The 27570-nt window shown below is 35.5% G+C and overlaps 3 protein-coding genes across 4 annotated transcripts; 1 reads left to right on the forward strand and 2 right to left on the reverse strand.

The window, feature by feature from the left end:
* Positions 1-57: 57 nt before the first annotated feature.
* Positions 58-2553, reverse strand: LOC122302930 (pentatricopeptide repeat-containing protein At3g14330). Its single transcript, XM_043114407.1, has one exon. It carries the CDS (start codon positions 2162-2164, stop codon positions 212-214), a length of 1953 nt encoding a protein of 650 aa, XP_042970341.1. The 5' UTR covers positions 2165-2553; the 3' UTR covers positions 58-211.
* A 120-nt stretch (positions 2554-2673) lies between these two features.
* On the reverse strand, positions 2674-4579 carry LOC122302932 (uncharacterized oxidoreductase At4g09670-like). The gene is made up of 2 exons (XM_043114409.1): positions 4015-4579; positions 2674-3467 (listed from the first exon to the last, which is right to left on the reverse strand). Exons 1-2 carry the CDS (start codon positions 4465-4467, stop codon positions 2847-2849), a joined length of 1074 nt encoding a protein of 357 aa, XP_042970343.1. The 5' UTR covers positions 4468-4579; the 3' UTR covers positions 2674-2846.
* Positions 4580-20665: 16086 nt separating this feature from the next.
* Positions 20666-26315, forward strand: LOC122302936 (transcription repressor KAN1-like). Of its 2 annotated transcripts, none has more exons than XM_043114415.1 (6): positions 20666-22195; positions 22344-22420; positions 22836-22881; positions 23231-23387; positions 25495-25594; positions 25766-26315. In XM_043114415.1, exons 1-6 carry the CDS (start codon positions 21337-21339, stop codon positions 25877-25879), a joined length of 1353 nt encoding a protein of 450 aa, XP_042970349.1. In that variant the 5' UTR covers positions 20666-21336; the 3' UTR covers positions 25880-26315. The 2 variants fall into 2 exon arrangements, with proteins under 2 accessions (XP_042970349.1, XP_042970348.1); XM_043114414.1 differs by having other exon boundaries at positions 20668-22195; positions 25492-25594.
* The last annotated feature ends 1255 nt before the right edge of the window (positions 26316-27570 follow it).

A 27570-nucleotide genomic window follows, 5' to 3' on the forward strand; every position in this document is an offset into this window, starting at 1 on the left:
GGGAAAACTACTCTATCTGGAGCAATCTAAGCTCTGTCCCTGTAAACAATATGATCATAATAATGCAAACCTCATTTCTATTCATGCAGTATTCTCTTTAGCTAATTAACTCAAACAAGATGTATTTGTTTTGGTTGGCAGTAAGAATAGTAAGCATTAAGTTTGAAATGAAAAAAAAAAAGAACAATTGTGCTTTCTAACTATGATGTGATCACCAGTAATCCTTACAAGAGCAGGCTCCTTCTCTGAAATGATGGAAGCGATTTGTATCTCTTAAAACAATCACCCTCCCAGTTACTCTTGAAACAATCTTGATCCAGGCATGACAATCTACACAAACACGAAGGTTCTTTGTAATTCTAATCGGCATTCCAATGGAAGTGTGAATTAGTGCAAATACGGTTGCTAGTCGCTCACTATGCGCACAAACCCACATTGCTTTTATTTCTTCATTTACATCATGAAGTACCACATCTGTTCTAGGGACATATCCAAATACTTCCATAGCATTCTTCAGTTCATTCCAAACCTTTTTATACTCAGCAGAGTTGCGAAATTCAAAACCTCCACCTGCAACAAAAGTGTGTATTCTATTTTTTATTTGTATCCAACTACATCCAACCTCTTTCTTCATTCCCCTTCTTTCCATCATCTCTCGAACCGCCTTGACATTGTCCCACATCCCTGCGTTTGCATAAATGTTTGACAGCATCACATAATTCCCTTGATTGCTAGGTTCAATTTCAAACAATCGTTCCGCAATAAACTGTCCAAGAGAAACTTTGCCATGCAGCCGGCATGAATTTAGTAATGATCCCCAGATGCTGCCACTAGGCCTCATTGGCATTAGTTTCACTACCTCTAGTGCCTCCTTAATGCTTCCAGCTCTACCCAACATATCCACCAAACAAGCATAGTGCTCTACGGTTGGCGACACCCCATAATGCTTTCTCATTTTGTTGAACAATCTTTGTCCCTCTTCAGTAAGCCCTCCATGGCTACAACCCGACAGTAAGGCAATAAAGGTTACTGAGTCAGGTCTAATGCCAGAGTCAACCATCTTATTAAAAATCCCCACTGCATCTTGTATACGCCCATTAATTGCATACCCCATCAGCATGGTATTCCATGATGTCAAATCTTTACTCCACATTCCTTCAAACACTCTCCTGCAATAATCTATTGCGCCACATTTTGCATACATGTCCATAAGTGAGTTTAATATCGGCACATCAGGCTTTCTAGTGGACTTCACAATCTGGGCATGTATTTCTCTACCACTATTGAGTGCAGTCACTAGAGAACAAACTGGTAAAACTGTTGTAAGAGTAACCCAACTGAAGCCAATCTCCTCTCCTTGCATCCTTCTAAAAGCGCCCAGAGACTCGGACACTTGTTCATGGCGAATATAACCAGCAATCAAAGAGTTCCAAGAAACAATATTCCGGTTAGGCATTTCTTCGAATACCCTCAATACCTCGTCCAAACACCCACACTCTGCATATAACCTCAAGAGAGCATTATTCACCACCTGATCTGCTTCTTCGTTACACTTTATGATCTGGGCATGGACCGCTCTACCAGTCGACAACTCCAATAGATCGGTGCATGCCTTCAATGCCATCGAAAATGCAAAATTACCTGGTTGGACTAACCGGGACAACATGCCACGATAGACAAATAAAGCTTCTTTTGAGTACCCATTTCTTGAAAACCCAATAGCCATTGCCACCCAGACCGATTCGGGTACGTTTTCATCTTTAAGACCATCCTGGAAAACCTGGCGGGCCTCATCAATTAGGCCACAAACGGAGTAAAGCGTGATGAACTTGCTCGTTAAGATGGGGTTTTTTAGAAGGTCATGGTTGCCTTTCTCTTTAGAGAGGAGAAGGTGCAAGTATAGTCTTCTGCCATGTTCTAAGGATTTCCTAGAGATACAGGCATGAAGTAGAAGAGAGTAGGACTCAAGATCTGGCTCAGCGGCCGCGGATTCGGACCGTGAAGACTCTATAAGGCGAAGGGCCTCATCTAGTTTTCCTGATTTAGTAAGAGATCTGAGGTCTGAATTTAGAGGTCTGCTTTGTTTGCGAGTTTTGGGAACTGAAGTGGCTATTATGTTAGTACTGACAGTTAAGTTAGTTGGTAGAGAAACGACGGAAATCATTATCCAGGCCTGTTCGGGTACCTCCTATTCCCTCTTCATTCTTGGAACTTGGGGGGTAACTTGTTATGTAGGGAGGAATGCGGGCAGGAAAATAAAGTAGCAGCCTTGAGACGTGGCCGATAGAGAACTATAGAATCTTGGAGCGTGGTGATGATGGAGTAGTTGATCTTGATCTTTGATCTCCACCTGGTTTTATCGGTATCTTAAAAGGGCCTGTGCATTTCCAAAACTCCGGTTTTTGCTTTGAAAATTCTTGGGATTCTTAAGCACCGACTAATTCTGTATCTCCTGCCCATCAAGGATATTGGAGAAAATATTTTCTGACAGTGTTCTTCCGCCTATGGAGACACCTAGCAGTGGAGAAAATACTTTCTAGAGTAATTCACATGGTAGCTGCGCTGAGAAGAAGAAGATCCTTCCGCAGGAGTGGACTTTGACTTAATTCGGGTGAGTAACAAGTCTCATTGACACAATAATGCAGAAGTCTGTTCATAACTGACAACAAAAAGTTGGCCCATAACGCAAAATGGAATATTACCCGCTGGTCGATTTTGCAAATAGAGCACATCTAACCTCAAAACTTTTAAAATACACACATCATTGAGAGCTAAAAGAAATTACATGGATGATAGCAGAGAGATCTTCACATTGACATGGTATGCGATTTCAAATTACAAGATTATTACAAATTAACAGGTATGTAGCCAAAATCTATGGATTTCTTGACTGCATCCACAACTAACTGTGTCTTTCTACTAATCTCAGGCCATTTGCTTTCCGGGTGCGACTTGGATTCCCTAATGCCATCGACAAGCCTTGCTAGCTCTTGAACCATCAAAGCCTCTTGAGGAAGCTGAGAAGCCGTGTGAAGTTCCTTAGGTTTTACATTCCACCCAATGTGGAGATCGGCAAACTTAGCACCCAGCGTGAAATCAAAAGAAGCGGAATGCTCCTGAAATGGGATTATGAAGTCCTTGACGTGCAAAGATCCCTTAGAAGCAGATATGGCCAAGTCCATGGACGAGTGGGACAGGAACGAGCAGTGAATCGTTGCAACTGTCCTGTCTGGTTGATCCCAGTGAAGGGAGGCAGTGCATGACAAGATGACTCCGGCAGAGTTCCGAATGACAACAGGAAGAGCAGTCACCGTAGTAGGCAGTTGGTAGTCCTTAGCCCACAAGATGGCTCCAATGCAGTACCAGGCCAAGTCCCCAAGTGCACCGAGGCTGTCTAGGTCTGGTTGTGCTCGTATGTTGCTCTCTAAAAACTCTGAGGTTGCTGAGGTTGTTGATTGGCTGTGGATCTTAAAATCAGAGGAACATAAGCAGTAGATAACTGTGAGCGTCTATTAATATAGTGATCCTTGTGTTTGGTCTTTCGTGTGTATTAATGGAAGGCTTGACATGCATATGTAGAGCACAAGACGCAAGCGAGAAGGGGATGCAAGCACGGCACATTCATGAAAACTACTTGGGGCCATGTGTGGTTGCACCATGAGATTCACATGCGTTTATCTTTTTTATATACGAAATGCAAAACACAAATGAGACAGGAACTCATCCCAAGAAATTCGGACTAAAGACATTCATAAACCATAATACGTTACAAATATCTCGTGTATTTGAATATACGGATTGGTTGTATCAATTTTTTTAATATAAAATAATTATTTTAATTAATCACATTAATAAAATAAATAAATAATATGTAAAAGCCATTATCAGAACGCATAAATTAATTACGTCCGAAGTGGGCTTTTGATCCATAAAAAAAAGGCGAATCTAAGCTATCAAAGGGCAGCCATTTGATGAGCCGAAAACAGAGGGAAGAAAAAAAGTTGAAGAACTCACAAAGTCAAGCGGTCCGAAGTTACAGAGCAACTCCTTCATCTTGGCAGTCCTAGGGTGATGCAGCCACATGCTCCCATCCATGAACTGTACACCGTTAGATTCGCATGCTTCCAATATCCGATCAAGCTCTGCCACATCAAGAGCCGTCGGTTTTTCCAAAAGCAAATGCTTCTTCTTACGTGCAGCCAGGACGGCCCAGTGTACGTGAAGGCTAGTGGGCAGAGGAATGTAGACGGCGTCTACGCACGGGTCGTCGAGAACCTGATCGTAGCTGTCATAGATATTCACGGCCTCAGGTAGCCCATTTGTAGCAGCGAAATTCATTGCCTTTTCGATCGAACGGCTAGAGATGGCGTGGAGGACAGCGTTGGGTGCTAAATCTATAGCTCTAGCCACTTTCTTAGCTATATCGGCACATCCTATGATACCGAAACGTACCGGATTTTCTGCCATAATAGTTTTGTCGGGCAAGACTGAGAGGAGTGGCACAATTTCGCTCGATTATGGATGAGGGTTTGGTTTCTGTGAGAGATGCTGCGTAGTGCATGTCTAGATAGCTAAAGCAAAAGCCTTGTGGCTTGTGTGGTTAAATGAGCGAATGCGTGTTGTCGTGGGACACACCATTTGCTTGTCCTTTCAGCAGTGAAAAGGAGAGGCAGCTTGCCAGCTATCATCATCGGATAAAATAATAATAATAATAATGAAGTATATTAATGGTAAGTAAAATTGACTATAAATAAATTTTGATTTAAAATATTTCTGTATATTTATAAATAATAATAAAATAATTTAAGTGAGAATATTTTATTAAATTTTGGTAAATGAGAAGAAAAGTATTAAATAAAAATATTATAAAATAAAAACAAAAAACTGAAAATAATTTTTATTTTAAATTTAAAAAAGTAGTATTATTTTTTATGGTTTGTTTGACAAATCAAAAAAATTATAATGATTAAATAAAAAATTAAAGACTTAGAATTCAAAATTTTTTTATATTTGAGTGATATATGAAAAAAAAATATCCGAGAATTATGATAATATTTGAAATCAATTGTGTTGCCAAATGAATACCTAATAAAACTTAATTTGTAAAAAAAAAAATTAATTTTATTTTAATAAAAAAAAATATCTCTACAAAGATTTAAAAATAAAAAGACTTCTCGATTCTTCTCTAAAATTTTAGACTATTTTTTAAAAAAGACTGTTAAGAGTTGAAACATATTTTGTTGCGACCGTTTGTCAATTTGACAGTGACTCGGAACCTAAAACTAGGAAACTCTTTGGGGGCTTTGAGCCCGTTTTAACTCATAAGAAGTAACATTTTTGGATGGGCTATTTGTGGAAGTCCAAATAACAATATGACATCCACGGGCAGTCCATTAACAAATGCAATGGCTGACAAATTAGAATGGGCTCAAAGCCCAAACATCTTGAAGTGAGATATCGCACATCAAACCTTCTACACAAAAGCGTGGTAGAAATGGAGTGTAATTCGAGGAAGATTAAGGTTTGATTTGAATGATGAAGTGATCTCAGATAATCTATGAATAGTAATAAAAAAATAAAAATTTCAAATAATCTATAAATAGTAATAAAAAAATAATAAATAGTCTATAAATAACAAAAAATAATAGTCAAATAATCTAACATTATTCACTTGCCAAACATAGCCTAAACATTTTCCATCAAGCAGGGGTGGGGCTTGGAAGTTGCAACAATATATACATATAAATGCCGCCAACATCTACGACAAGGTCCAAAGTGCCGTAGGATAGATAGATAGCCTAGCCCCTATTCTTTAACATCAGACTGATATTTGGGCCAAGTCAAAATTAAGGGCCCATGTTATTTCTCTTTAATGTCGTCCTCGACCTAGCTAGCTAGCTAGATGATGGAGACCGCCATTAATGGTGCCGACTATTCAACGAATTGATCAGGTACCAATATCTGAGAATACAGGTTGGTAGAAGCAGATCAACTCTACAAATATATATAGCTATCGATAACTCTTAAAATCAATCATATAAATATCGGATGCATACATGCATTGCAGAAGAGAGAATTCTAATACAAGGTATCTGGCGCAAAGAGTACTACGTAATTAATTAGGGGTTGGATTTTGGTTCTTAGGTAGCTCATCTGCCTTCATGTACTGATGTACTGACTTCGATCGATCTAGTCCTCATTTAGAACCACTTCTGTGCTTTGGTCCACTTCTTTTGGGGTCTGGGTCTGGTCATGTTATAATATTAATGGACCAACCCAATCCCTCTGTGTATTGGTCACCTTTTATCTTAAGATTCATGTACAAAACCTACTTAATTGACAAGTAGAACTTCCTTTATCGTTATCTTTTTTTTCTTTCCTTGGTTTTCTTTTCAATTATTAGACCAATATATATATAGGACCACTAAGGATAACACAATTCATTCGCTGTATATCTTTTTTTCCTTAAAATTCCTAATCAACTAAAATAACTAGCTAGGGTAAGTATGTACTTTAATAGAGTTGTAAAAACAGTACTAAGAGCACGTATACACATATATACACATGCTGATGTCGTATTTCTTAGCCAAAGTAGTTCACAGTAGCCAAACTCTACAGCCAGCTGCAACAAAGACGAAGAATGGGCTCTGGCAAGGTCCAAGGTCCCTTCGATGTCAAAGTCAGTTGAATGTCTATGAGTGGTGGAAAAAAACAAATAGAGTTAATCAAGAAGAAGAAGAATTTTAAGAGATTTTCCTTGGATGGGATTGGGTATTTATACTTAGCTCGGACTCAGCTGTCGAGAAAGATTGTGGAGTGTCAGCTCGTACTCGGGTCGTAATTGCTAAACATGCCCACTATTAGATACGCTTAGACGCCTAATCTCTGTGACTAATGATCTACTTAAATATACCTTGATCGGTTACTCTTTTTTTTTTCCCATTCTGATCAATAGTTTAAAAGTAGATCAATTACTGACATATCAAATTGACAACAAAAATGTAGCAAACGTACATCAATATATTTTCAATTCCCTCCTCATCCAATATTTTGATATCTCTTTCTTCCAACTCGTGATCAAGAGGTATATATGGGGATTGATACCCATATTTGGTACCATTTATTTTTCCACTATAGAATATACGATCCATCCCGTACACTAGCTACAGCTTATCACATCCAAACCCTATAAGCATAACAAAAGTTTGTTGGCCCCAGTCTCGACATATATCTTAATTAAAACGTACGAAATCTTCATTAATTCAAAGAGAAGTGCTTGGAAATGCTAAACCCGAATTTCCCACGAAACCCAGCGAACTAGCTACGATAGTTAGACCCAACTCAAGCTTAAATAATTTGTTAAAACCCTTGTTTCTAGCATGGTCTATAAAATAAGTTCAACTTCAGATCTTAAGACATTGCGCGCCTTGCCCAAATCTCAACTGCGGTGATGACTGAAGTCCCTGAAGACTAGAAAACAGGATTACAGCAACATCCCAAATTAATTAAATTTTGATTTGGCCCATAATTCAATACAATTTTATGCATATTTTGGTTTATAACACAGAGCGCGCATTAAATGTGGGGCAGACAAGATGGTCAGCGACTTTCGTGAAGGACAATGTCAGCCTCACTCTTCAGGCCACTTAACAAGGCAGGATATGAAGGCTCAGTCACACCTCCGCACAAACCCCCACACAAACTCACCCATTCTCCCTCTCCCTCCCCCTCTTTAGCTGTCACGGCCTATTTGGGTAATGACCCCTAGGTCAAGAGAACAGCAAAAACCCTAATGAAACCGCGCCCCTCTCCGAGTCATCATCCATGCATTTATTGTCGGATCAGATCCTTTCCGCTTTATTTATTTTATATTTATAGATAAAATTTAGATCGAATATATAAAATTCTTATCACATTGTCCTCATAACCCATGGTCCCATGCAGTTCTCGTCTCACTTTTGGTGTGAAGGGCCCACAAAAAAAAAAAAAAAAAAGCAGCGAGGGGAAAGCCTTTTCCCTTCCGCTCACTCGTCCACACACGATCCCTATCTACTTTGTTTTTTTCCAACCTCATCAATCATAGAGCAATCGATTACAAAATCATTTCCTCATCTCTCACATCACAATTTCTTTTTTTTTTTTTTTTTTTGTTCTGCCGAAAGAGTCCTGTATCTTCTGCTGCTTTCGCATTTACTACTCTATTTTCGAGGAATGGGCCATCTAGGGTTGCCACCCAGCAACGACCCAGTACATCTCTTCTTACGTACCTTCTCTCCTCGTTCTCTCTCTCTCTCTCTCTCTCATTTCCTTATGTCAACTTCGAAGCGTACAAGTTTGTTCCATGTGTCAAATTATGAACAATAATGATTAATGTGAGTGGATGACTTTCTTTTTCATTGGTTGAAAGATGACTTTTCTTGTCATTGGTAGAAACAAATCACTCTCATTTGCATGAAAGCACCTTTTTTTCAAACTTTTTTTTTTCTTTTTTTCTTTTTTCTAAGCTTGCATGAAAAGCATTTTATTTAAACTTTTAAAGCTCTTGCTTCCCATACATGCGCGCGTGAAACATTCTTGTATTGTCTCGATTTTTTTTTTTTACGGTAGTCATTTCCCATAGGTTTTCTACTGTTAAAAAATAAAGAGTATATAATTATTACATAATTATTTAAAAAATAAATATAGATTCATATAAAAAAATTAACTTTTAATAATAAATTTAATTATTTTTCAAAAGAACTACATAATATTTACGCATTTTACGACTATATATAAAAGATAAATTATGCTCTGTCCTTATGATCGGTTCAATCCAACTACGGAATTGGGGATTTTAATTAATCATAGATGTAGAAATCGCATTTCAATACACTTGAAGTTGCACTATTTAGAAGCTAATTTAATTGCAATGATCGAATTAATAGAACAAATATAATAGTACCCATATAAATTGAAAAGTTTGAAAGATAATATATATGTTGTTCATGCATTGATCTAAATGCGTAATGTGGTTACATCTTGTAGTAAATGGTAGCCAGGAAAACTATTTATTAACTAGAACATAATTATTTACTAAAACATATGACTCAAATATGTTATATATTAATCACGTCGGCCTCATATATATATATATATATATATATATATAATTATCAATCTCTGATTGAAGATCAAACTACAACTAAAACACAATATTATATCCCAAAAAGACACCACTTCCGCTTTGAAAATCGAGCATAACACCCAAGGCTATGAACACGTACATTAATGATGGCATGCATTTTTAAACATCCTGAATTATTAAGAAAAAATATATATATATAAATTCACTGTTAATTTCTTCCTTAACCATTAAAAAAAATATATGAATTGACACGTTTAGTGGATATATTTGGTAGGCATACTATCATTTTCTTTGGATTCTTCTTGAAGGGGTGCCGAATGTAGTAGACGGTGTTGGGACTAATAGGGTACTATTCATGTTGAGAGGGGGGCTCGATTGTGCACTTCTAATTAATAGGCTGGTCCAGCTGCACTTTTGAAATTAGACTTAAAATTATCAAAAAATATATATATGTAAATATTTTATACGGGCTGAAGAAATATAGGTTTAACATATTGCCATAAACCAACCATATTCCATATCGTGCATGGCTTAATTAAGATTTTCTCCCAAAGTTGTGTCGGTGTGAAGAAGCTGCTAGGAGTGGTAGTAATTAATAACAAGGACGCGCTTAAGATTGAGTGAAAGTGTGCAGACGTTTTATTGAAAGGTGCGTGCTGGTAGGTTCGGTTTATAGCGTCGGTTTGTGGGTGTTGTACGATATTTTCAGTTGTGTGTTGCTCTTTCACCCTCAAATTATTCGATCATCAGAAGGGAATTGATACTGGACCCCATTTTGTTTTTAATCTCTTCCATTCCTCACATCACAGCAAAAGACTGACACCCGGCATCTCTTGTTATTGGACCAAGTCATGGTGAGTGCCACCTAAAGAGGCGATTTTTCATTCATGCAGTTCAGAACAATACTGCAATGCTGTGGTTGACAAGCACAATATATATATATATATATTTTATATATATGTATATAAAAGCTGGCTTAAGAGTTTCTGCTCGCCGGGTAAAACTTTTCATTCCATCATCATTTAGATCCACATAGAAGACAGATATAAAGAGAAGAGTCGAGACTGAGCAAAAGCTCGCTCTCAGCAAAAGTAGTCCCACTTCTTCTGATCATAAAAGGATGGAGCAGCCGGATTGCCACCATGCATGATTGGCATCTCGTTAGAATATTTATGCGTGCATGTTGCGGGATGTGGGCTTGATCGTGTGCCAGTGAAACCAGAGCACGTCAGTGGAGTTTGGAATTAAGATGGACGAGTCACGAGTGGGAAGTCTGGTGATGGGACGTGGGTATAAAAGCGATGCATGGTTGGTGAAAGGCGATAATCCAGTTTTCAATTTCCTATAAAACAATACTGTGGAAGAACACGATAGAAGGAGAAGAATCAGAGAGAGAGGCCGGGATGGAGGGGCTCCGCATAGGAGACTTTTGAAAAAGATAAACCCCCCGCCCCCAACTTAGGGTTTTTTCAGGGAGAGACGGTCTGATTTGCTATCATTTCAGCGGCTACAAAGCTATAGAAGTTTGACTAGCAATAGTTTCCACTTATTTCAGTACTGGCTTATAATTCCATGTATTGAAAAGTCTAAACGCACTAAATAATATTTCCAAGTTCGATATATATATATATATATCTAGGGCTGCAAACGAACCGAATCGAGTCGAATTCGAGCAGGAGGTCAAGAGCTCGTTTAGCATATATATCCGCTCGAACTTGACTCGGGCTTGAAAAATATTGAAAATTTCTAATCGAGCTCGGTTCGTATAAAATAAATGATGATCGAACTCGACTTGAACTCGAGTACAAAAAATATACGAGTTTATACGAGTTCGAGTAGCTCGACTCGAGCTCGGTTAAAATCTGATCCACAATTTTATTTTATTTTTGGTTGGCTGAAGCACAAATGAGATTTTTTTTTTTTATAAATAAATGAGATTATTTTTTTTAATCAATTTTAACTAGATATCAATGTAACATTGATTCATTGTCACTTTCCAATACATATGGCATCAAGAATGCCTAATACATTAAAGTCATTTAAAAAATTACATAATTAAACTATTAATTTAATATTAAATATTCGATTATCATTGATATAATATTAAATATGGCCAAATAATCAAAATATGATTAGTTAAGAAAGTGTCGCAATCAATTAGAGTTGTTTATTTTTATAAAATTTTTATATTTGACTCAATAATTCTTTTATGAACTAGATAAATTATTATTGTAAAATAATAAAACATGTTACTTATACATAAACTTAAAATAACAACATATATTATTTTTTATATATATTACTTATACAAAGTATAAAAAATAATATACATAGCATATAAAATATATATAATAAAAGAATACATGTAAGTATATATGTAAACATATATATATATATATATATATATATATTACGAGTATTATGACGAGTTCAAAACGAGTCGAATCGAGTTTATACGAATATTGTTCACGAGCCTAAACCGAATCGAGTCGAGATTATACGAGTTTTGCTCGTTTAATATTCGAACCAATATTAATGTTCACGAACAACTCATTTATTAAATGAACCGAGTCCGAGTCGAGTTTATACGAGTCGATCTCGAATTGTTCACGAGCAGCTCTGTTCATTTGCAGCCCTATATATATCTATAAGTATATATACATATTAAAACTTTGAAAGGAGCAGGCTGAATTTCCAAAATGATTTGAAGCATTAGTTTAGATCATTTTAAACATCACCTCCATTAATATTGTTGAGAAAAAAATCAAATGAAACTAAATATGGATGACAACGTCATATTGGGCGCCGTATATATTGTGCTGCATGCATGCAGCATGGGGTCCTTACTGCAATGCATTAGGGTATCAAACATGCATTCACTGGAAGAAAAACAACAAGTTGCAAAATCTGACAGTGAACATGTAAATCATTTCAAACACTGGCTAGAACTACGTACATATTTTGCTCATTACCAACAACTCAAGTTCAACTTACATTTATGATATTGTTAAATATGAATCTGAGAAATTGGAGCCACGTTCTTCCTTAAAAAATTAAAAAAAAAAAAAATACATATCCCTTGACCTTTCTCAAACTTCTTAAAAAGACTCATCTCATAATTGTCTGTTAGCTCTGACTGCCTTTTATGAAATTTTATCTGAAGGCTGTTCATGACGTGCATTCTTCGTGTCATTCTTAACTACATGACCTGGCTGAAAGTTGGATCTATGATTGTAGATCTGAAACAAGGTGATTGCATTTATAACAGACAAATTTTTATTAAAATAACAAGGTCTTTGACGTTGCCAATCACATAGTAAAATTAATTATATAGTACCCTTACATTAATCGGGCTTCGGTATTCGTGCTCCCGTTGAATAAGGATGCAAGAAAAAACAGAGAATATTGGAAATTGCTCGAGTATTATTGTACGAAAAACTCCACGTGAAAACATCGCTTATGTCACGGGTTTTACAGACATGCCAGTCCCTCTTACCTCTGATTTTCTGATGTATCCTTCCATTTGTGTCTAAAATGAGCGAGCGTAGTACTCCATAGGCCAGTGGAAAATGCTTGTATGACAATCAACAAAAAGCCAACGAATGACAGCCCCGACAAAAGAATAAAAATTTGAGCAAAAAAGTTATTCCTTACCATCTCTGCGGAATATACTACAATATTTATATATATATATATATAATTCGATATATATGATTACCAGGAAAAGGGTATATATATCACACAGTGTTAATGACCATTCGTTTTAAAATATATTATAAAACGGGTAAGCATCTTTTCAAATCATCAATCAAGTAACATATCCTTAAAAAATTAATATTAAAAGTAAAAATTAGTTTAGTAACAATATAAACATAATTATTTTTTTAAAAAAGTAATTTGTTATCAACATGCATGGGATGATGGGAAAGAAAGACTTAGATTATCCGATCATCATAGCATCGCCATGTCCACCTCAGATTGTCACATCTAGCTAAATTCTGGTGAATTTTTATTCCGTAGTAATTTATTAATTTGCAAACTTAAAACAAAAACTAACGTATATATAGCAATAGCGCCTTCGACGTAGATGTGGACTTGTAACAACTATATGTATGTATATATGTATGTCTATATATATATATGCACATATATATATTTATATCGTGGGAGAAACCATTAATTACCACAGTTCTAAGAAAATATCCTCCTGAGATGTGACATATTATAAATACCTTAAGCCTATAATATTTTATCGGATTTTGTTACGTTACATCAAAATGAGATGGGGCCGAGGTACCCAAAATATAAATATTAGGTTGAGTTTTAAACATCACAGATGGGCATACTTTATGACACGAGAAAAGACAGATTGGAAATATCCCTCCATGCAAGAGAGAGAGAGAGAGAGAGAGAGAGAGAGATAGAGAGATATGTGAATCGCTTTACGGAATAAAGGGCCGGGGTTAGCTTTGCTTTTAATTTCATGCACTCTGGTCACTGGTGACCTTTGATGAAAATGAAAGCATTTTACATGTCACCAAATTAACTTGAGCAGAACAGGAGGAGGATGAGGACCTTCCTAGAATGCAGCTCTTTGGTCTTGGGAATCAGGAAAGCTGATTTTCTCGGTTCCTCTCTGATCTCCCTCTAAGAAAAAGAAAGAGATCAGAAATTGGCTGTGTGCATTACACTTTCCATAGTTGTATTCTTGGGCAGGAAACAAGTGGGACCAAAGCCGAAAGCTAATATATCTATAGATATGCACGTCAAGATTGATCTGAGCAACAGCTGTTGGAAACCGTAATTGTTGGTTTGGACCCACGAGAATGTTGAAACAAGGTCGAGAGAGTCAAAAGGCTAAGGCATCCAGAATCGTCGGAGACTTTCATTCTCCTAAATATTCTTTGAGAACAATACACTCGAGAATGATTATATTATTCCCATTTGAAATTTTGCGATGCATGCAGCTTATATACATGTACTATTATGTTGCATGTTGCTCTTTATTGGGGGTTGATTTAGCATAACAGAATAATCTGTCATGTGATAACATCTCTTTGATCACATGACCTCCGGGAATCTAGCATCTCAATCTTGCTACCGAAATCTTCCTTAAATTAAAAAATAAAGTAAAAATAGAAGAAAAATATATTCTTTTTTCCTTCCTGAAGATATTCCACTCTATCTTTCTCTCACGTTCCTTTCTTCCAAGTCCTCTCTCTCTCTCTCTCTCTCTCTCTCTCTCTAAAAAGAAATGATATTAATCTAGCCTTTCACTCTCAAGTCTCAAGGCCATCGATCATTGTTTCAATAATTGATTTGATATTCAAAAACCTGGCCTCAACGGGGACCCCGCACAGCTGCACATTGAGCTCATGGACTCTCTTACGAACTCACTGGATCACTCTGCATCCAATTGCACGTTTTTCTTTTAATCGAAAGTACTTTCATTTACGGCAACCACTCCCTTGTGCCATTGATTTATTTTTATGCAATTTTGATAATAATAGTTAAAAGAAACTCATCTTGTTTGCTTTTATCGCGCATAACATGCCTTCCATCAAATATGTACTATATTTGTCACAACTTTTAACATCTTATTTGTTAAAACTTCGTGGCATTAATGGAAGGCATCTTTTTATCTCATTATCTTCTCGAGTCATTTTATTCACAAGTTGATGTGAAGAACATACAATTCACAATATTAATCACGTGACACAAGATTCAAAATATAAAATTTTTTCTTACAAATTAATTTAAACCACATCAGCAATAAGCAGTGTGTACTCTACATGACCGACTTCGGAATAGAATTTTTCTTTCTTCCCACAATGAATCCCTTGCTAATCATTTTATTATTTAGAACGCCTTCACGTACATGATATATAAATATATATATATATATATGGAAAAGTAAATTGTTTTAATTATCATTGATTCATTCATTGTTATTATTGCTGTGTTATTATCATTTTGTGTGTTTGAGAGGGAGAGAGAGAGAGAGAGAGAGAGAGAGAGAGAGAGAGAGAGAGAGAGAGGTTTTGCTCATCAAAATATATATTTTGAAACACATACGAATAATTGGTTAATCCAATATATCAACAGTTGCCTTTCCATTAGTCAGTAGAAGTCTTGCTATTTGGGGATTTTTCCATCTGAAGTCTTTTGTCCGGTAGAAGAACAATTATTTTTTCTTTTTATTTTCTCATAAGGGGGGTGGGGGCTTCAAACCCAAGTTCTTTATTTGGAAAACCGGGCTATATGTCATAAGACCGTCAAGCTCTTGATAGTAGAATAATAATTTTCATTTGACAGTAGTGAGTCAATCGAGAAGCATATTTACGATACATTATTATTATTGAAGTGGGTTACAGAGTTTGATATACAAAATGTGATCCATTAAAGAGTTGACACTGGGTACGTTTAAGGTTTTGGCAGTAGGTGTTGTTTAACAACACGATGGCAAACAAGTGAATGCAAATACGAGCAAATAAATAAGCAATCAATTATACAATACAAAATTAATATGGTTCGGAAACATGTCAATGTCCACAAAACTACAAATGATTTTATTATATTGAGGAATCACAAAATACACTTTGGGACAAAATATCATTGTTCAGAACACTCAGGACATACTAAAATGTTCATTAAATACATATTTATAGTGTTACACGGCAGAAATTCTAATATTCACTTTTCTACATTATTCACTTGAGCCAAATGTATAAAGCGTCTTGATCAATGAGAAGGGTGTATAACGCACCTCGAGCAATATCTTTGTCCAATTTTTCCTTGAGCTACCTATTGAGCAAGATTTAAGGGAATTCTCCGGTTAAGCTTTGCTCAAGCCATCAATTGCACGAACATTGAGTGAATTTTCTGTCTGTGCTTCTTTTTTACTACAAAAATGCCAAAAATAGCATCATTGAAAATCCGCCAAAAACCATAATGCATCATTGTCGAGTTTGGACATCAAATCAGATTGACACACTAATAAAACTAGGCTCTACAAACCCATCAGTGGGAAATAGTATTGGCTCTTGGTGGGGAATATAGTATTTGTTGCTAAGTGTGCATGATCGATGTATCTTAATTAGTCTGATAAAGATATTCACAGCTCACCCTCACAACCAAGGTTACCAACCATCCATTGGGAGGTGGCCAGTTCCAGTACTACCCCTAGGGTGGGTGGCCGATTGCACCTGATCAGATCTAAGGTAGGCAACCAATATATATCCATATTTTAATTTGTATATATAAAGAGTGTAAACTGCATCCTGATTTAAGCAAGTCTTGATTGACGCTAAATTCATCTTTTTTTTGTTCCCTTTCACTAGCTTGAAATTATTTGAATTCTTTGTTTTTTAAGTCTTTTAAATTAGGAGGATATTCATCCCTAAAAATACCGAGAGATCAGGTACACACACCCTTAAAGAAAAATTGTCAAATGGTCAAAAATATTTTCATTCTTTTAAGTGTTTGGATATTTATCTCACTACAAGAATACGTGGCTATCCCAGCATTTTTAGCTGTGGGGCAAAAATATTGTCGCCTATGCACCCTAATTGCGTCACGGGATGTTTGCAGCGCTGAGTTCAGGCGCAAATTGTAAGACCAGCACGTCCGAACAGTAGGTCAAGCTTTTAGCAGCAAGAAATGGTGCGACTACGGCGGTTACTGTGCCGCAAAACATTATAGTTTTTCAAGTTCACATTATATTAGAGAAATATATATATTGATTATCCCATCTCATCATTATAATTTTTTCAAACTCACACATATAAAAAATACAATAAATAATTCAATTTTTTCAAATTTTAAAATAAAATAATATTTTATTCAACTTTTATCTTATCATTATAATCTCATTTGTGTAAACAAATAAATTAATTTATTTCTATCATCAGCTTCCCAAGAAGCTGCATGTAGTGTCGACCTATATGTCACTTCCAAAATGTAATATCACTCGATCATCCAGAACATATAGGCAGATAAAGAGGGTACCAAAAGCCACATAAAGAATGCAAAGTGTTAAATATAAATCGAGGTCCCAAGCTGGAGACGACGTTTCATGCGTGTGATGGATTAATTTCTCAACCAAAAAAGAAAATGGAAAAATGAATTAAGGACTTTTGTTTCATGTGGTTTGGTTGGTCGCAAGGCGATCTTTTTCACATGCTCTTGAATCTGTAAGTTGGGTAGACTTTGTACATCGCATTAATGTGAGAGCATAAGGGTCGATCAGGTGACCATACTGTGCTTCAAATCTTTTGGACACTTTCATATATTTTAAGCCTTTGCTTGGAAAACGAGCCTTACCTATTTGTTTTCGATCAGTTTTGAGTTGTCACCCATGATACACAAGTAATTAAGTACGTGTATATATACTACAATATATAAGTAAAATAAAATAAGAAAATATTATGTCGAATTGCCTCTTCAACTATACTGATGAAATATTTTAGATAAAAAAAGATCATATATAAAATTAAATTTATAAATTAATATTATTTGATATTAAATTATAAAATTATTTTTATCGTAAATTAAATTTAAAAATTACATAAAATTATATCATTTTATAAATTTATTTTTATATTAAATATATATTTTTTTTATATGCTTGCATTAATTACCCCTTCACACAAAGCTGAAGATATACGCATGCAAAGACTATAAATTAATCAATATATATATATATATGAATTTCAAAGGTAATTTTTAATAAATTTAGTGAGCAGTTTTATTTTGAATAATGCTGCATGCATGCTCTTTCATCCAGTGAGCCGACATGAGTACTCCCTCCATTGATGGTCAGATTTATTGCATGTCTAGGAAGTCATAAACCGGACGGTAAAGATTGTTCCAATTTTGCATGAAATATATTTCAATAATGGTTTCCATATAATTTTGTCTCTCCCAGTCGTCAAATCAGTGGACCCCAACTTAATTAAATGTAGAAGGAAAATCCAGCTCAATCTGATTATTCATTTATTTTGGTATAATGCTCCAGCTGCTATTCATCTTTCTTTTTAAGTGTCGGAAGGAAAATTTAATTTAATTCATTCTCTCCATCTTTTTTAAATATAAATTATCTTTATAGTTTTAAAATTGCTAAATTTTATTTATTTTTTAAATAAATAAAAATAAATATGAGTTTATAGATACATATATAAAAAATTAATTTTTTAACAATAAATTTTATTTTTTTTAAAAAGAGCGAGATATTTATTTAACTTAAAACTGCATTTCAACGTCTATCCTCTGTCGAATGTGTGTGGTATTATAAAGCTGCACCAAATATTAAATAATAATAATGGAGAGGCTATTGCATATTGTCCACATGCATACATTCTTGTGAAACGTCTACAGGCCAATAAATGAGACATAGATGCATGGCATGCCTTCTGCACAGGTAATGATGATCATATCATGATCAAATTCATAAGCCGTAGTCAACCGTTAGTAATCCACGTTCGGCCTGGTAGCCCAACTGCCAAGTCCAACTTTGCTTTACCCTTCTGCTCGGATTAAATAAATATAAACCCTATATACTAGAGAAGTACTATTCCTACAGAAAATTTGTACCGTAAATTTAATTATATCGAATTTTGTTTTTATATTTATTTAATAATTAAGAAAATATTTTCTAATAATTTCATAAATTTTATTTTTTTAAAAAAAAATTAAAATGATTAAAAAATATATATAACTAAAAATGAGAAAAAAATATAAAAAGATGATTTACACTATTCGGTACCGAATTTTCGGTAAATGTATCATCACTCACATATATATATATATAAATATATATAATTGGTTCATATAATTAGTCCCGTTAAGATGAATTACATTTTTTTAGTATATAAACTTTATAAATTATTAATATATGACTAATTAAAATTAACTTAAATATGACGTGTATAGAAAATAAAAATTTCCAAAATTAGAAACATCGACAAAAAATCATTTTGACAATTTAAATAAAAAATCAGAAACCTTAAAAACTGTAAGATTAAAAACAATGGAAAAATGGTGCCCTGTCTCTATTTTCAATTTTTTTTAATAATAGATTTTTGGTTCCATGCATTTTAAAAAAGTTTAAATTTCTAAATATAAGTTTTATGTTTTTTTAATGATCTATTAAGTTTCTTATTTTTTAGTCACATACGTGGCCCACCTTATATTTCCATTAAAAAATCTAACAAAAATCTCTCTAGCTAATTAAGTGTCTTTAATTTGAAAAATAAATAAATCATAAACCTAAGGTTTTAATTGATAATATATATATATATATAATAAAAATAAAAAGAGAGGAGAAAAAAGGTAAATCAAGCGCAAAACTGGACGATTTATTTAAAGTTTTAGTATTTAGATTCTATATGTGTTGTATAAATTGATATAAATAAATATCCAGATTCTAATATTACTGATCATCTCTAATCTCATCATTATTTTATTATTTCATGATGTGGTATTAGGTGATAGATTTATAAATAAAATATAATAAATAGTATTTAATCATCTAATGCCACAATATCATGGGTTAATGAGAAAATATATGATAAATAGATTTAATTACAACGAGTTGGATATGTTATTATATTTTATTTATTTTTTTAATCTCTGGAGTAATTTCTACAAAAAATTTTAATGTAGGAGAAAACATTAGTTTACCCCATGTATATATTCATTCAATGCACCATCCAAACAACCACCTATGAATGAGTGTCTCCTTAGTAAAATTTAATGGGGGTAGCATGGCAAATTATAATATAAAGTCTCCATTAATTAGGAAAAAACTGCACACAAAAGTTGAGTCCCCGAAGCTTAGTTTTTGTTATCTCCATAATTATTCTACAGTGAGTGCATTTAAAGAGAGGGGTGAGTCCCAATAGAAGAGTTAAGGATCCCGTATATATAAATTAGAAGATTAACTTCGATTTAGCCTAGGGTTTTGAAAACCCTGACACAGTTCGATCAGATGGTGAAGTCAACAAGATCAAGATTTCGGACGGTCATGATGTACTGTAGGAAGACAAAATAAAATGAAAATCCAGGATGCCAAACATGACATTATTGAATGTTGAAAGATTAATGTTAAGGGAATATTTGGGAGAATGAAATTAAGGGGAATTAGTAGAATTTGGAAGCTGGCCTTATTAATATTGTTGGATTAGGGTTAAGGAGGCGTAAAATCGTAGGAAATAGTCTTTTTAATCACTAAATTTTAATCATAAAAGTCCACTTATTTTGTAGTGACGCACTCATGAAAGCAAACAAAAACCCCTTTGTCTTTGCGATCAGTCTGTCTTCACAAAAGGTCAATGGAGGTAAGTCTTCAATCTTTCATACGTGCGAGTAATAGTACATTCTTTATATAGAAGTTTATTCACTATTTCTAATTTTCTTGCACGAGATGTTGTAATTAAACGAAAAAAAAAAAAAATGTTCTTTGCTTTTATACTGTCTTGGCTTGCCTGCCTATTTATGTATGGAAACGAGTCACCGGCCATTAATATATTTACAGAAAAACTAATATTTTCATGAGAGAGACAGAGAGAGCGAGGAGGCCGGTGGGGGAAAAGGAATCAAACATGAGGGTTTCTATCTCTCTCTAGCATTTTTTTATCCCGTCGTCTCCGGGGAAGGGAAAATTAGGAAATCCAAAGTGATCATATTTTTTGGGGGGGCATTTTGTGGGTTTTGACCACGGAGAGACAGAGAAAAGGAGGGAGAAGGGGGGACCTTGTGCCCTTCTTCTCCTTCAAGTGTCATTTTCCTAAATATACTCTCGAGGAACTCCGAACTTAATCCCCCTCCTTTTCTATTCCCTGCCTTTCTGGATTTGTTTTTGTTTTAATATCTTCCTCCTTTTGCTTAACAACACCTCTCTCTCTTTTCCATATCCCTTTATCTCTCCCTCTCTGGAGCATGTCTGTTTGTTTTAGAAGATAGCAAGATTTTTTTTACTTCGCTTCAAGTCCCTTCGAGTTCTCTCCCTCTTCTATCTTAAAAGCATACAAACCTGTTCTTTGATAGCTTTTTCATACGTTTTTCGAATAAAAGAAATATATATGATTCATCAGTCATCAAGAACAGCGGGACGAGAAGAAAGATTAAGTAAAGACCTAGTTGTCAATAGCTGAACTTACTTTAGTATAAAGTCGAATTGAGCAAAGAAAAGCTTCTATTGGTAAAGAAGGTTAATGAAAATGCCCTTGGAGGGGATTTTCATTGAACCATCTTCAACCCCTCTTCCAGATCTTTCCCTGCACATTAGTCCTCCCAACACTTCGTCTTCTTTAACTTCTACCGATGAACCAGACATCAGATTTCATCTTTTGAGCCATCGAGAAGCCCACAATTCCAAAAGCATTAGCTCTACGAGGACTGAATCCCAAGCTCAAACTGAGCTCTCCCTCGGGACGAATTCCAGATGTGGAACTGAAGATCACTCAAGGCCTGATCATGATCCTTATCAACAGCAAAATCATCTTCTGCAGCTCTCTAAGAATCGCTTGAATCACAAAAATTGTGGAGTCTCACTACTAGATGTATCATCAGACAGTTTGAGGCCGATCAGAGGGATTCCGGTCTATCACAGCCGTTCATTTCCGTTCTTGCCCATGGACCGGCCTGCAAGAGACAAGGATCCCAAGATGTCTTTCTACCCAATTTCGTCTTATCCCTCTCTGTCTTCTTGCTCCGCTTTGTGCACTCCATCTGTGTCTCACTCACCTTCGCCTTACTATAGAGGGGGATTGGATCCCATGTCGATCTTCCACTCCGGCTCTAATGCGTCTTCAGAGGCATATAGATTAGGGGCTACAACATCGTTTAATGGGCTCTCAACGGATGATTTGAAAGCTCGCCAATTGCACCATCATCAGCAGCACAATCAGTATAGCGTAGGAGCTTCAGAGGCTTCACATCATGGGACGATGAGGTCAAGATTTTTACCCAAGCTCCCAACAAAGCGAAGCATGAGAGCTCCAAGGATGCGCTGGACCAGCACACTCCATGCTCGTTTCGTCCACGCTGTTGAGTTTCTTGGTGGTCATGAAAGTAAATATTTCTTTTGCCAGCCGGCCAAGCTCTTGCCTTTTCTTCATTTTCTTTTCCGTTTGATCTGTTTGTATGATTTTTATTCATGAGTTCTAGGTTTTTTGCATGTTTTTTCTTTTCGTCTAATCTTATTGGTGATGAGTTTCAGGAGCTACACCAAAGTCAGTTCTTGCGCTCATGGATGTCAAGGATCTCACATTAGCGCATGTGAAGAGCCATTTGCAGGTAAATATCATATAGTAATAACTCTCTGTCTCTCTGTCTCTCTCTCTCTCTAGCGCATTCATCTGGGGCGGTGTACACTGTACATTGATCTGTCTCACCGGCGCAGTAGCCGATGAAAGTAGTGAATGACTGAATAAATGAGTGAATTAAGGAGCGGTGAGCTTCTGCGGCAGGGCAGACAGCGTCTGCTTTTACAGGAAAAGTAGCCATCATTTCTCAATTATAAGCACCATTCGTCCATTACAACCTTAACAAATATCAGCTTTGTAATTAACACTGAAGGGAGAGAGAGAGAGAGAGAGAGAGAGAGAGAGATTTTCTTTTTGGTTTTACATTATTCTTTTTTGGGCTAGCTGTATTTTCCTTGATCATCTAAGTGTTCGAATTTTGGGAATGCTTCCCAATGGCTTTACAGATGTATCGGACTGTTAAGACCACTGATAAACCTGCCGCTTCCTCAGGTAATTCGAATGACTTAGTCACTTAGGCTTCCGCTTCTCTCTCTCTCTCTCTCTCTCTCTCTCTCTCTCTCTCTCTCTCTCTCTCTCTCTCTCTCTCTCTCTCTCTCTCTCTCTCTCTCGTTTATTCCGGCCATATCTTTTCTTACTCCCTGTGTTGTTCTTTCCCCATTATTTTATTTTTATTACTTGCACGAAGTTAGTTAATACTCCCTGATCTCCATTCCCTGATGTAGGCATGCATTTATACATATTCCACACATTTAGTTACAGACTTGCACATATTTTTCTACATATATGCATGCAAGACCTAAACATTCACATGAAAGTTTTGGGTTCTCCTTGAATTAAGGTCAATCGGACGGATCTGGGGAGGACGAAATCTCCCCGGTGGCGAGCGCCAGTGACCGTGGCCTATGTTCCCTGACCGGTCAAAGAGGACCGTCCGATCGGCCCCTGCAACAAGAAATGGACTATCCTTCTATCACTCTGTGGAGCAACTCTTCGAGGTAGCTTCAGTTATCTCTCTCTCGTACAAGAGCATATTATATGCAATATATATATATATATATATATAAATATATATAGAACTTCATCTTTTCTAAAGTGAATTGGTCTTTAGAGTCTCATGCTGTACCAAAATGCATACACTTCTAAAAGCTGAGGGCGATGGACTAGCGCGAACTGCGTTCCTTTTACTTTTGCATGGCATCTTATCTTAGAAACGCAAACCCACGTCCATCATTTTTTGAAGAATAAAAGGGTTCTTGAGGCAGCTTTTGCTTTATTGCTCTCTCTCTCTCTCTCTCTCTCTCTCTCTCTCATTTATCTTTTGCCTCATAAGATAGATATCTATTTTTGCTGAGATGAGAATTGTAAGCTTTGTTGGATATCAAAGAAAAGTCACAGACACAATCAAACGTTAATGAGAACAGACACACTTTTGCTTTTACTTTAGAACTGCATCTTGATACTCTTATATATATATACACTAAATGCTGTTGTAGTTTAATAAGGAGCTGCGACTGTAGTTTATTGTTGTCTGGTTCTTATTCTCTCCACAAGTATATTGCACATAAGACCAAAAAGATCACTCAGTTGATCTAAGTGCTTGCTTTCCTCTTTTCAAAGTTTCAATCAACTATATTTTTATCTTCATGTTCGAGGTACCTGCTTCGACCATTTTGTTGAATATTATAATTAATCTAAAAGCTCAACTGGTTCGAATTCAACATGTCGGCTAGGAAATAGCTAGAATGGTTTAAAGGGTGCTAATTTGACGAAGTTTAGCCTGGTATTTAGAAGGGTAACCACAATTTTCTTTTCTTTTCTGATGCATATATCTATACAGTTCAAAAAAAGAAAAATGGACAATAAGTTCAAATAATTGGATGCTTTTTTGCGCTTAACTTCATTGTTTCTAACTTCTTACCTTCATTTTCCTTGCTAGATAACTAAGCTATATATATATAGATATATAAGCATTTAAAAATGATTTCTTGTACAAAATTTGTATAGTTTACAACGAGTGCCAGCATCAAACAAGTAAAGTATCTCATTTTAAGAGTCTGATAAAAGCAGCTGATTAGGCATCTCATTAAAGTACGTACGTAGGTATATATATGAGTGGGGAACAGGTTAATTATCATAAATATTGTATTGGAGTTAAAAGTACTCATTGCATTTTTAACGATTCTGAAAAATCTTCAGGTGTAAACTTGACTAATCTTTTTAAAGCATAATCCCATATATATATGATTTGAACCTTTCCTTTAGGCTTTTCTTCATTGTCACATTTGTAGGCTTGCTAGTGAGGTTTTTTGTTTTTTTGGATGCGGGAAGGGGTGTGTGTGTGTGTGTGTGTGTGTGTGTGAGGCTTCATCATCATGTTTTTAGGCATGATCACCTGGGGAGCCTAACAACGTGAGAAAACTGAGACTTCCACTGCTATAATCCTCATACCAATTTAACTTTTATCCTAAATTTAGTTGATCGCTTTAACTTATAATTTACTAACTCCTGGATGTAAGCTTGCTACAAGAGTCTGGCTCTATTTAGTTCACTTTTTTTTTTTTTACCCTAATCTTACAGTACTTCTGAAATATTCTTGTAATCGGGGAGATATCTAATCTGAGCTCTAGAAGTTATCAAATCTAAATGACTTCCTTTAAGTTAATTATATCAATATATAGTACTATAGTGTAAATATTAAATTACTTTTACTTTGGTATTTGAGGTAATGATTTTGAAAAGGTACGTCTAACAGTCATGCATGTGCTTTAAGTCTGTATATATATACCATGTAAAATGTTAGATAGTCCTAGCAGCTTTTTACCACTAGAGTCTCCCGTTAACGCTGGTGATCACATCCAACGTACTGTTGACTGGGAGAGATTGTGATGATATTACATGGACATACGTGTAAGTTCACATGCGTACTAGCTATATAAGTAAAGGCATGAAATGATTCAAAGTTAATGTTAATTCAAGTAAAATGTGGAGTACTAATAATTCAAGGTCTATATATTGTTATATCAGGAAAAAGCTACGAGCAATTCTTTCTATTAATTAATAATGTTTCGGGCTGACTCGATCAGTTTTTAATTTTGTTAGTAGGGAGGCATGGCCACAAGCTAACAACAATGACATGGATCAGGGGCTCAAGCCTGCCGCATCCTTTGAGTCACAACAAAGATCAAGAACGCACCATTGGCAGGTAATTATAATTTAATTCATGGAGTCCTATATATATATATATATATATATATCACCACAACCCATGAACTGATCCACATGAGGTGATTCATTCATCAATTGCATGCATGATATATACATATTGGATCGTGTATACTTGCTGGTTAGTTACCAGGTTTCCAAAACATTACAGGAATGCGGTTCAACTCAAATGAAGAGCTACTTAGGGTCTAATTTGGACTCCATGAATCCAAGCTTGGAGTTCACATTAGGCATCCCAGACTGGCATGGGAAAGAACACGACTAATTCCCGACTCCCTAGCTAATCTCTTGATCATCATCGTCTTGTTTTTGGCTGTCATGTGCATGATTCCTTGATCACCAGTTCATTTTCTTCATTATTCAAAATCATAGCTAGATATATAAAAGGGTGTTTCCGACGAAGAGGAAACGGCAGTCCCAAAAAATGCAGACTGAATCTCACGACTGAACGTGCATGCAACCTATTAATTTGGGGCTTGTTTTGTGCGACTAAAGCTCTATGTGATTGTAAACATGAAAATAAGAGAAAAGGAGATCAGGCGAAGATCCAGGAAAAGAGAATCACATAAGAATGTGGGTAGTTCTTAAGACTTGTAAAGACTATTCCTGCATGTCTAGATGGCTTTATATATCTAAGTACAGACGAATTACCATGACATGTGTATATAGCATTATTCTAAGCACGACCTTGCCAATCATCATTTCACGTTTCATTAATATTTCAAGCGGATCATGACCAACTTCATGGTTCAACTAGCTAGCTAGCGCCTGATCATTTTCTTCAAGATCAACTGGACAAATTAAACTGCCTACTATGCCTTTCAGTACTAATGCTGATTAGTTTGTGTTTGTCAGCTTACAATCCATCATGTAGTTCGATACTTGTAAAAGCCAATACAGATAGTACTGAAACTGGAAATCGTTCCGATCGATTCATGACAGAAAACGCTTTTTCTCTAAACATCGATCAGGTATATATATCCAAACTTTTTACTACTGAAAACAAACTGCACTTTAGCTAGCTATGCACTGCCATGCGCGCGGCTTTGTTCTTGTTGCTTATATTTAATTCTTGGCCGGAGAGTTTATTACTGAATGTTCATAAATATACAAATTAACACGTGACTTGCGATAGTATTAACGCGCATCCTTTACAAGCTGATCTCTTGCTTTCTCTGGAAAAAGTTATTGACCTATTAAAAACTGAGTTAATTGTGAGCAAACGACCACGACAATCCTTTCTCTTTCTCTTATATATATATAAGTACTACGGCCACGTCATTTCTCTTATATTTATGGGCTCGCCTGCAATGATATTTCTATGAATTAAGGATACTGATTGCTACATGCAAAGCGATCGAAGCTCCTTTACTTACCAATATTGCCCTACCGTTTTAAAGCCTTAAAGGACAATTAATTTCTTTTACAGTTTGTTCATTGTTGGAAGGTGGTAGAGAGAGAGAGTCCACACTTCCACCTGTGTGCATTTATTTCTGGCCGAGGAACAAGATCTAAATTTAGGAAAATTCTAGGTAGAGAAAACTAACTTTAGTAGGCCTTTTCTATCTCCAATCCATAAGCACCATCTCTCTTTCAAGTGTCGATCAATATACATGATATATATAACCCATTATAATTTCCATGCCCGAAGGCCCAAAACTCATGTTTTTTTTTTTTTCTTTCCTTTTCCAGTTAATTGTTGGTGTATTATTAAATATAAGGATATACGTGAATATTGAGAGGAAGTGAATTAATAGATCAATTTGGAAATAAAAAGAGTCTAAACCAAACCGGTGTAGAATACTTCTTTTGCCGTTGAAAAGCCCTCATTTGATAAAGACACTTAGAAACTTATACAGCATGTTAATGAATAATTTTATTTTAAGGCCTCTACATCATACGCCATACATATGACATAATTTGATTTATAAAATAAATTTAAAAGAAAAATTCTAC

Source organism: Carya illinoinensis, chromosome 3, assembly GCF_018687715.1.
Source record: "Carya illinoinensis cultivar Pawnee chromosome 3, C.illinoinensisPawnee_v1, whole genome shotgun sequence".
Taxonomy (NCBI): Eukaryota; Viridiplantae; Streptophyta; class Magnoliopsida; order Fagales; family Juglandaceae; genus Carya; species Carya illinoinensis.